The following is an 11,373-nucleotide window of genomic DNA, read 5'->3' on the forward strand; positions in this document are numbered from 1 at the left end:
ATCCTTCAGCTGGTTGCATTGGTTGGTATCATGTCCGTAGTCGTTATGATAGCGACAGAACTTGGTAGTGTCTCTTTTCAAAATATCCTTTCGAATGGGGGCAGGCTTCTTATAAGGCACACCGGAACTCGTGGCCTGATAAACCTCTCCCCGAGACTCAACAAGGGCAGTGTAGTTAGTGAACCGAGGTTCATAACGATTACCCTTGGCTCGTTTATTGTCGGAGGTGGAAGGCTCATTGTGTGGCCGTTTTCCACCATTCTTGCCATTGCCGTTACCGTTCCCGTTGCCTTTTCCATTACCGTTAGGTCTAGACCCGTTGGCGGTTTTGGTGGGCTTGGCAGCCTTCTTATCCTTGCTTGAAGGCTTTCCATCGTCGGCTATGGCATCTTCGAGCTTGATGTAACGATCAGCCCGATCCAAGAATTCCTGGGTAGTTCTAACCATATCTTTGCGGAGGCTCTTCCAGAGGGGGGAGCGCGCCTAACCCCTGCGGTTATGGCCATCATTTTTCCTTTGTCCCCCACTGTTTTAGCTCCAGCTGCTGCTCGCATAAAGCGCTAGATGTAGTCCTTCAGCGATTCTCCATCCTGCTGGCGAATTTCAACCAGCTGGTTTGCCTCGGTCGGATGCACACGGCCGGTGTAGAATTGTCTGTAAAACTCCCTTACGAGCATCTCCCAGGAAACTATGCTTGCAGGAGGGAACTTAAAAAATCACTCCTGTGTTGCAGGGAAGATCCTGCACTGAGCATCTTCAGACACTTTCTGAATGTCCATTTGTATCTCAAACTTATTGACATGAGATACCGGGTCACCGTACCCATCAAAGTTCAGAAGCGTAGGCATTTTAAACTTGCTAGGAGTCTCTGCCATAGCTATCCTCTGGACGAAAGGAGTGCCTTTCCTCCTGTCGTGGTCGATATGAGATGTTCTTCCCCCGACCAACTGTTGTACCGCCTGGTTGAGGGCATCTATCTGGGCCTACACAGCGACAGGAATCATCGTGGCCTCTGTCGCTGGGGGGATGTTCTTGCCATGTCGCTCGCGGCGATCGTTGAGTACATCTCTCAAGTCCTCATCTCTTCTCCGCTGCTCGCTAGCTCCGAGCCGGTTGAAGACATTATTTTTCATGGGCTGCCCCCCAGCATCCCGTCTATTGGGTTGGTCATCGTGAGGTATCTGGCTCTTGCCTCCACCTCTTTCTTCATTCCTCCGACCGACATTTCCTTTGCCTGAGTCGGCTTCATTATACCCATGGCCATCTCTGAATCTTGATTGGCTATGGTGGGATCGACTGTTCCCTCGATTTCCATCTCGGGCTGAAGCGTCCCGAGTGTTAGAGGGTGGCCTGCGCTGGTCATTGTGTCCCCGTGCATTATCATGTCGTGGGGTACCCCGGACCGCAGAGCCTAACTTTGAGTTCCTCCTGTTACCAGGAGGATTCTGACCTCTGTTCGGAAGATTCGGCTCGTCGCTCCTATGGCGTCTAGGACTGCGAGGCTGATGCTCGGTCCTATTCTGCCTCTGATGCGGGGGGTTTCCGCGACCAGCTTGGGATGGAGGCTGTGCCTCAAGGTCTAGTGGGACATCGTCATGAGGCACCTGAGGCTACTCGGGCCTTTGCGGGCTCGAGGGTTGGATAGGCGGGCTAGGATTGGGACCCCTGTGGGGTGGCCCATTCGCAGGTTGATCAGGCTGCGAGACAAGTGCGGCCTGATTCCTAGCCAATTGCAAGGCTGCCTCGAGGGCTTCCATGGCTTCACTTTGGCGTCGGTCCATCTCCGCCTACCTCTCACTTAACTCTGCGCGCTGCCGTTCAATCTCTTGCTGCTGCCGCGCCATGATTTCGGCAGCACTTTCCTGACTGGCCCTCAGATTGGCCAGTTCTTCGTGCAACACCCCCAGAGTACTCTACAGCGTCGCGTCATCCATTTCTTCCTCCTCAAAGTACAAATGTGGCTCATCCTCAGCCACGCTTGCAGGAGGAGGAGGAGGAGGCGGGTTTGATGATGCAGCGGCGGCCGCCTGTCCAGTTTTCCTTGCAGTTTTCGCCATTGGTTTTTTCAACGGTGATATATCAAGCTCTCAATGAAAGCACCAGACTGTTGACCCTGATTTTGGTCAACTGACACGGAGTCAAAATACGCTTGACGTGGATGAATGTGTTGAAAAGAACGTGATGACGAAAATAATAAGAACACGATATTTTATAGTGGTTCGGCCCCAGGATCTGGTAATAACCTACGTCCACTTAGATTGTTATTGATGTGAGAGTCAAAGGGGTGATCAAAGAACTAGGGTTCAATGAGTTTCACTAACCTCTGAAGAACAATACAATATCTCATATAGAATTACTCTAGTCTCCAAATAATTCGAAAGCCAAAAAGTCCCTTCCTTGAGCTATCTTTTTCTATTTATAGGCTCAAGGGGGATTACATGAGTTTGTTACAGATATTCTCTCCTAAATAATCAGATACTTAGGAGATTGTGGGAGTCAATTTCGGGATTTACAAAGATCTTTATGAAAACATCATGTTGCATGCAGAACCATCGACCAGACTGGTCGCAGGTAAGACTAGGCCGCCTACTGCTTATAATGTGTCTTCTGGTTGATATCCTAGCAGAGTTCCTCCAAGTGTCAGCCACGTGTCCAGGAATCATCTGCCACGTCATCTATGCCAGTTTTTTGGATAACACAATAACAAAAAACAATAGTGATGCACCTAGTGGATGCCTTGGGGATAGTCGATGTATTCATGTGCTGATACTCATTTTTTCAAGATGTTTGAGAAACATCTTGAAAAAATGGGTAGTCGCACATGTCTGCTTACTATCTCCAAGGGATCCACTAGGTCGGAATAGTGTAGGTTGGGAAAGACAATAAGTAATAAAATGTTAATTTAATAACAAAAAACAATAGTGATGCACCTAGTGGATGCCTTGGGGATAGCCAATGTATTCATGTACTGCTCCTCATTTTTTAAAAATGTTTGAGAAACATTTTAGAAAAATGAGGAGAAGTACATGACTCCTTACTATCTCCAAGGGATCCACTAGGTCGGAATAGGGTAGGTTTGGAAATACCATAATGAATAAATGTTAATTTTATAACAAAAAACAACAGACATACATAATTTGAATTAGTTAATTAATGAATATTTTAATGTAGAATGACCGAACCAAGTAATGACATAGGTGGTGGCTCCAAGAGAGGCAGGGGAGCTTATTACGGTGCCAATATCGAGAAGGAGCTGGCCACCAAAAAAGTTAGTCATTTGAAAGTAGAGTTTGATGAACAAACTGGAAAAGCTATTCAAAAGTACGGCAAGTGGTTCAACAATTCCATGGCTCGTTATTTGCGTAGCACCGTACCCCCAATTACACTAGCTTGGGAACAAGTAAAACCAGCTGATATCCAAGTTATTCGAAAGAGGCTATCTGTAAGCATTTTTTAAACCTTTAATAACTCACTATTAAATATTTTGTCTATCTTCATAATATTTTAACAAATTTCAAATTTAATTGTGATTTTAGGAAAAATTCATTTATCCAGAAGACAATCTAGTAATCAACGATGTCATGGTAAGACAAATGCAAAAACATCTGACTGATTGGCGCCACACGATGAAGAAACACTGGGTAGATGTTGGAGGAGAGGTGGACAATGAGAGAGTGAAGTCAAAACCTTTTGTGTCGATTACTTCTTCTGATTGGGCAATTCTATGTGATTTTTGGGCTTCTGATTCTCACTAGGTATGCCGTAAATTTTACATTAATTTTTAATTATAAAATTACAATCTAGATTAATGAGTACTATTTTCTGTTTGAAGCGTATATTGAAGAAAAATAAAGAAGTTCGAGCAAAAATGACCATACCAGGAGGACACGGTTCCAAATCCATCGTTGCCCATGTTTATGATCATGTAAATTATAATAATCTATATCCTTACATTTACGAAAATATTATAAATGTCACAATGTTTAAATAATTTGCTTTTTTAGATGGACCCATCTACTGGCGAGCTCCCGAGCATGATCGACACATTCGAGCACCTCCACAAGAATAAGGATAAGTGGATTAGTGATGTAGCGGCGACAAAACATGTAAGTTGCATAACCTTAACTAATTTATGATCATTTAACTTTAAAAAGGTTTAGTAAATAATTAATAAATATTAATTATTAAATTGGTTGTTGTCAATTAGTAATTATTTATTAATTATTAATTAAATTTTTAACAATGAAATCTTTATAATCTATGTGTCAATATTTTTATGATTAATGATTGTGGACTAAGATAAAAAAAAGAATGTAACTAATGTTGTCCCCGTATCAAGGAGCTTTTGGGCTAAAGTAAATTTGGTCATGAAAATCCATATCTAAATAAAAAAAATGCAAATATAGTTGATGTATATGTTTAGAGACGTAAATTTCTCATTAATGGAATTAACTGCACTTACTGTATATATCAACAACATCTTCATGATTTTGATTTAGATATGGATTTTCATGACCAAATTTACTTTAGCCCACTTGCTCCCTGATACGGGAACAAAATTAATTACATTCTTTTTCAATCACTGGTCTGCAGTCATTAATGATAGGATGTTGGCAGATAGATAATAAAGTTATATTTTATATGTTGTTATATTAAAAATTTATAAGTTAGGTTTTCAAATAATGTTATATTGGAATTCGAGATACGTGCTTTTTATTTTGCAGACTGAGATGACCGAGCGTCGAGCATCGCAGAGTACGACCCCTGTATCATCTGCTGCTTCTTGTGTCGGTGATAATGTCGACGGTCAGTTCCCGCCTGATATGGATATTGTCACGGATGTCCTTGGACCCCGCTCGCGTTATAAGAAAGGGTTTGGGGGGTTGCCTAGGTTGAAGGCAATTGGTGGAAAGAGGGCAGCATCTTCGTCAACTTCTCAAATGTCCGGGCAATTGCCACCTGAAATGGACAGCCTTTTGCAGCGAACTGAGGACATTATGCTAGAAAATCAGAACCTAAAAAAGCATAAGACCAAACTTGAGAGTCGTCAACGGCGTCAAGATCTCCTGCTCAGTGCTTTGTTGAATCAGGTTGGTGAATTGGCTCCTGATTTTACAGTTGACTTACCAGACCAGGATCTGGACGAGGACGATGATGCTGACGGGGGCGGGAATGATGAGGCGAGCAGTGATCATTTGTAGAAGTTTTTTTTTTTATTTATTTAAAGTTTAATTTATGAGACATTTATTTTACTAAACTACTTTTATATTTTCATGTTTGGTGGAGACAATAAATATTAATAGTTATAATTTTTTTTATTTATAAAATTTTAATTTTATTTCTAATTTAATAATATTACTAAAAAAATTAAATAATTATTAATATATTAAAATAAAAAATTATTAATTAATATTAATATATTGAAAATAAAATTAGTAATTTAATCAAAAATATTATTTAAAAAATACTTTTACCGGCACAAAATTACGTCGGCAAAAGTTTCAATCCTCATTGTATATATACACCTTTCCCGGCGCAAAAATGCGCCACTAAAAGAGTCAACTTTTACCGACGCATTTTTGCGCTGCTAAAAGTGTTTTCCACAACAACGTGACAAAAAATTTTGCCGGCGCATCCTTATTTTTCCCGGTGTATTTTTTCGTCGCCAAAAGATACCATTACTGGCGTATTACATTTGCGTCGGCAAAAGTGAAATTAGCGACGGGGGTACGTCGCGGTCCTTTGCCGGCGCAAAATTGCGTCGGCAAAAACTACCTGGGTTTTGCCGGCGCAAAACCTTACTTTTGCCGGCACAAAACCTTACTTTTGCCGGATACCAATACATCCAGAAAAGAACATACAAAAGTCGGTCCGAGTATATATATATTTTTTTCTTTCACAAGAAGGGTATACATATATATATTTATATAAGAAAGTTTTATAGTAGGGGTGTCAGTTTAGTTCCTATCGGTAGGGGTGTTTCTTTTTCCGACATATAGATAAATTATAATTCAATTTTTTTATATGATGTTGTACATTGTACTTATAGCACACATCCCACCAGTTTTTGAGAAATTCCCAAAACATAGTTCAAATAGTCAATTGCATGCGTGCCTTTTTTTATACGCGTCCAACTAACAATTTTGAACTCTAGTTTTCGGCATTGTAAAAGTATTTAGATTTTTTTTGAAAATTAGTGGGGTGCCTACTATAACTACAATATAAATCATCAAATACGTTATAATTTATATACATACCGAAAACAGAAATATCCCTACTAGTAGGAGTTAAACTGGCACCCCTACTAGAAAATTTCCATATTTATATATATAAGTTATTATTTTGTACATAAGAAAGCAAGATATAATTTTTCCAAAATGAAAACAGAATGGAAAAAATGAAAAAGAAAAGACACATGATCATTAGGAGAATTGCTAAGGAGCATCAATGGTGCTCAACACTACAAGAAACCGCGAGGTTGCATATCGCTATTCGTTAAATGCAATATCGGCTCCCACACATTTTAATTTAATAATTATTATAAGATATCGCTAACTAATTATATGGAAATACCTTTTATGGTATGGGCACATTAAGGAGCCAAATAACAACAATGCAAGATTATGTAGTAGCCAATAACATGCTCATACCAACAACCGCCTTCAGGCAAAAAAAAAAAAAAACAATAAACTTAAAGTGTCGTTTTCAAGAAAATAATCTAGTGCTCCTTTAAACATTTTCTTAATAGTATAAGTACCATTTTCTTTCCGGACACAGCTCCTCATTTTATCATTAGTGATTTCAATTATACATTTAGTTTTTTTTTTTTGAAAAAACACGCCAGAGCGTCTTGTTCTCGTTTCTGTTGAGTACTACACTATGGGAAGAAAGTTCAAAGTATCGGATTATGATCCTTATAATCCATATTCTTTGAGAGAAGACCAAGGATTGGACACCCATTTAGCCGTGGAACACTACTTTAAGCTCGCAATGCCTATCTACTATGTCAATTGTGATGACTGGAGAGGATGGCGTTCCAGGGCTCTCATTATCATCTACAAAGTACGTAATTGCTTAATATATAACCATATATATATAAATAGGAACAGTTGGATCAAGAAAATCTAGCTAGCTTTGAAATCTCAAGATAACACTTTCATCATTGGCTCTTTTAAAAGCATTATATATCTTATAATAGAAGTTTCTTGGTTTCTTGCAGTACTCAAAGTGTGAAAATTTTGATCCTTGCGTGCCCTATCTTGCCCTGATTTACTATGATCATATTATCACGGTCCTCCCTCCTGTACTGCTGGTATATACAAAACATTGTCTTTGAAACTTTCCATCTTAGTACACGTCTTTATACGTGTCTTTTCTTATATGTATATTGTTTATACATATTCTCAGGGTTCAATAAAAACTTATATTCAATATATTGATCTGGTTGTTCTCTGTTGTCTTATACTTGCTTGAAAGTTAAGGAACAAGAATTTCACCTTCAGTAAACTTAAAGTAAGATTAGCATGCACAAATCTTTTAAACTCATTTCTGTTCTTCTTGTATCATTACTTATAATTATTTATTTAAACAGGAAGAACATTCAGATATTGTGGTTGTCTCGAGAAAGGTGTTCCAAAGCATGGAGCTTCACATTCTCAGATATCTCGATTGGGGTATCCGCATTGTGAACCCCTTGTGCTTCCTGCAGTACTGGGAACCCAAATTGAGCCCCACATTCTGTGTTCATCGAAAACTTTTGAGCAAGATCATTATACAATCATACAGTGGTTATTTTCTGATTCATTATTGTGTATTTCTTTTAATGAGATCAATCCAAAGGGTCTTTATCTTATTAATTAACTCCTTTTAATGCAGACTTAATGGCCCCAGCTTGTAGTCCTTCACATGTAGCAGCTTCAGCTTTTATTGCAGCTTCAGCATATTTTTGTCATCAGCGACATTTGAGTTTGAGAAAGCGACTAACCAAAGAGGGTATTATAACGCAGGTAAAGAAAGTCTATATTGTCATTTATTGAAATTGAAAGACACTTTAACATTTGGGAATATTTTGTCGATTAGGTCTTTGATGAGGCCTTCATATACCGTATGATTATTCTATGCCAAGAATTGAAATTGTTTCCCAAAAGCACTGATTCTATGGTATTGATGGCGCAAGAAGAGGCTGCTGAAAATTCTAAAGAAGCTTTGATTGAGGAAATCATGGAACAATTATCCATTGCAGAGAATGACATTGGTGATGATAAGGAATTGAACTTCCAGCTTAGGTGGACACTTGGAGTTCTGTATGAGCAGCAGTTTGTCATCTTCAGAACTGAACCTAAATTTCACAAGCTAGACCCGGCTTTTCCATCTGGTTATTTTTAAGCTTTTCCCTTCTGTTTTTTTGGTTGTGGCATCTGAATCGAATACCAATAATTTTGCTGTGTATTGCATAATTTTTTTTGGTGGATATGTCAAGAGTTGATGTGATGACTTAATCTAATTGCAATAAGATCATTACATTAGAAAGCATTATTATTTTTTTGGCAAGATCAATTGATATCCAATATGGACAAAATTTCATTTTTTATATATGTTGACACCCGAAGGGTTATATGACACCTCTAAGGCACGGTATATATATTTAAAATAAATAAATAAGACAAATTATTTTATATTATGAACTCGTTTTTACTTTACCACTTTTAAATATAAATACCTTTAAATAATACAATATGAATGATTTTAATTTTTATTGCATTCATTGGAGAAGAAAATGTAATATATTAAAAAATAAGTTAGAAAGAAAGTATGTGTAAGCCTAATTAAAACAGAGACATAGACTTGAAATTTTTAATTAAGTGGTTAAGGCAATGTTCTTAAACATATTTAAAGTTACAATTTGTATGTGACATAAAGTAAGTAAACAAAATTGATATTCTTTTTCTAGGCTCCCAAGCCAAACTCCATAAGATCAGGTACATAACCAAATGATCTTAACAATTTCGTCAATCCTGCCAATGCTCCATAAATTTCATCTCTTTCAGGATGTCTCTCATCAAAAGAATAGAATTCAGCAACACTGTCATTTACCTCAATTAAGCTGCATCCCGGAAATTTTTTAAACCCAGTGTCCCTCATAGCAACTTTTAGTCTTGACACATCTTTCCATCTCCCAAGATCACCATATATATTTGAAAGCATAACATAATTTGATGGGTTTTGAGGTTCAAGTTCAATGAGTCGTTCAAGAGCTAGTTCAGCTAACTCAATATTTTTGTATATCTTGCAAGCTCCAAGCAAAGCAGCCCAAATCACAGCATCTGCATCAATAGGCATTGTCTTCACAAAATCTACAGCCCGGTCTAAATGACCAGCTCGAGCTAACAAATCAACTACACAACCATAGTGTTCAATTTCTGGCGTAATGTGATACTCATTCACCATTGAATTGAAATATGACAAGCCATCTTCGATCAACCCCAGATGCGAACAAGCACACAAAATGCCTATGAAGGTAATGCCATCTGGTTTTTCTCCAGCCTTCTTCATCTCACTAAACATTCTTAAGGCATCATCCCCACGTCCGTGGATTGCCAAGGAACAAATTATAGAATTCCATGTGATTAAATCTTTCATATCCATACCTGTAAACACTTCGACTGAATTTTCTATCAATCCACATTTTGCATACATGTCAATTAAAGCATTTCCTATGTAAACATTTCCCTTGTAGCCAATATTCACTGCATATACATGTACCCACTTACCAAAATCAAGAGCACCTAATCTTGAACAAGAAGATAAAACAGTCACTAGTGTCGCATCATTTGGAGACACATCGACCTCAATTAGCATCCTTTTGAAAGACTTTAGAACATCAAAGAAGCATGCATTTCGAGCATATCCTCCAACCAAAATGTTCCAAGAGAAAACATTCCTCTTAGGGATCTCTTCAAAGAACATTTCACACGCTTCAACATCTCCATTTTTGGCATAGCCATTCAACATAGTGTTCCAAGACATGATATCCCGATTCGGCATCTCATCAAAGAGCTTCTGGGCAGCCACCATATCACCCAATTCAATGTAACCCGAAATGATAGTATTCCACAAGACAATATCACGCTCTGGAGCCAAGTCAAAAAGGCAACGAGCCGAGACTATATCATGACACAAAATGTAACCATTGATCATCGAAGTCCAAGCAACTACATTCCTTTCATACATCTCACCAAACACTTTATAAGCATCTCCTATTGCTCCTCCACCCGAATACATCTCAATCAAGGTAGTACCGACATAAGGATTTACTGTAAAACCACACTTAATCACTTCACAATGAACCTCTTCACCTTCAACTAATGCATTAAGTTTCCCACATGATTTGATAACGTCAGGAAAAGTAAAGCAATTAGGTATTGCATCCAACCTCTTCATCTTACCAAACAAAAGTAAAACTTCTCTATGCCGTTCGTTTTTAGCATAGCATCTGAACATCGCATTCCATAACGCAAAATTGGGTTCAGGAATTTGATCGAACACTTTGCGTGCATAATCCACTCGCTTTATTTTCACACATGCTATTATTATTTTCGGGTTGATGAAGTCGTTATACTGAAAACCATGAATAATGATCTGGGTTTGGATTTGGTGAAGGTGCTTTGCGAATTTACATGACTGCAAGAGTGAAATGAGCTTCTCCTCTAGAAGCCTGTACGGGGGTTTTTGTGGAATAATTTGTAAAATCATGGCAATTTTTACCAACTAAAACGCCAAGAAGAGACAAGGTGGGAATAAACAAAGATCTCAGTTGACATTTTGCTTTAAGAAGTAGCAAGCTGCTTCGACAGGTATAACCATTTGGCGTGGAAGCATTTCAAACAAGCTAACAGATGTGGCTTCCAAACGACACTAATTGAAACATAAACGACATGTCGTCTACTTTTTTTAATCTTATGTATAGCTCTGGTCACGATATGTGGTCTTTCTTCACGTTTGATTTAATTAAAGTATAGAGAAATGACAAGCTTTCCTCATTTATAGTTATTAGAATGTGATGAGTGAGTTCCCACACATTTTTAATGTGGAACTCTCAAATAATAGTATCTCTAGTTCTTGATTCACTCACACATTCTCTCTTTTTTCATAATTTCGTTATAGTTACCAATTCAGTAATAACGACAAATTTTATTGTTGGTCATAATGGGGTAGAAAATATCACAATGAATGAAAGTTACTCGCAGTATAACAAGCTCTACTTTAGTAGTTTCTCAAAATAAATATAGACAAAATACTATTTTGGTTCCTGTGTTTTTCATGAATATGCGATCGACTCCCGTATTTTGTTAATTGACAATTTAGACATTGTGT

General features: G+C 38.1%; 2 protein-coding genes across 3 annotated transcripts; one reads left to right on the forward strand and one right to left on the reverse strand.

The window, feature by feature from the left end:
* The first annotated feature begins 6,774 nt into the window (after positions 1 to 6,774).
* Positions 6,775 to 8,532, forward strand: LOC133782588 (uncharacterized). 2 transcript variants are annotated; one of them, XM_062221918.1, is made up of 6 exons: positions 6,775 to 7,062; positions 7,220 to 7,312; positions 7,477 to 7,512; positions 7,592 to 7,787; positions 7,876 to 8,006; positions 8,080 to 8,532. In XM_062221918.1, the coding sequence occupies exons 1-6, from the start codon at positions 6,880 to 6,882 to the stop codon at positions 8,383 to 8,385; spliced, it is 945 nt and encodes a 314-aa protein (XP_062077902.1). In that variant the 5' UTR covers positions 6,775 to 6,879; the 3' UTR covers positions 8,386 to 8,532. The 2 variants fall into 2 exon arrangements, with proteins under 2 accessions (XP_062077902.1, XP_062077903.1); XM_062221919.1 differs by lacking the exon at positions 7,477 to 7,512 and having other exon boundaries at positions 6,776 to 7,062.
* A 295-nt stretch (positions 8,533 to 8,827) lies between these two features.
* LOC133782586 (pentatricopeptide repeat-containing protein At1g08070, chloroplastic) lies at positions 8,828 to 11,122 on the reverse strand. Its single transcript, XM_062221917.1, has one exon. The coding sequence runs from the start codon at positions 10,750 to 10,752 to the stop codon at positions 8,947 to 8,949; it is 1,806 nt and encodes a 601-aa protein (XP_062077901.1). The 5' UTR covers positions 10,753 to 11,122; the 3' UTR covers positions 8,828 to 8,946.
* Between the last annotated feature and the right edge of the window lie 251 nt (positions 11,123 to 11,373).

The sequence above is a fragment of the Humulus lupulus genome, chromosome 6 (genome assembly GCF_963169125.1).
Source record: "Humulus lupulus chromosome 6, drHumLupu1.1, whole genome shotgun sequence".
Classification (NCBI taxonomy): Eukaryota; Viridiplantae; Streptophyta; class Magnoliopsida; order Rosales; family Cannabaceae; genus Humulus; species Humulus lupulus.

Coding starts and splice junctions, on each gene's coding strand:
- LOC133782588 (XM_062221918.1), top strand. CDS start 6,880: ATGGGAAGAAAGTTCAAAGTATCGGATTATGATCCTTATAATCCATAT. Junction 7,063..7,219: donor CTCTCATTATCATCTACAAA/GTACGTAATTGC, acceptor GGTTTCTTGCAG/TACTCAAAGTGTGAAAATTT. Junction 8,007..8,079: donor AAGAGGGTATTATAACGCAG/GTAAAGAAAGTC, acceptor TTTGTCGATTAG/GTCTTTGATGAGGCCTTCAT.
- LOC133782586 (XM_062221917.1), bottom strand. CDS start 10,752: ATGATTTTACAAATTATTCCACAAAAACCCCCGTACAGGCTTCTAGAG.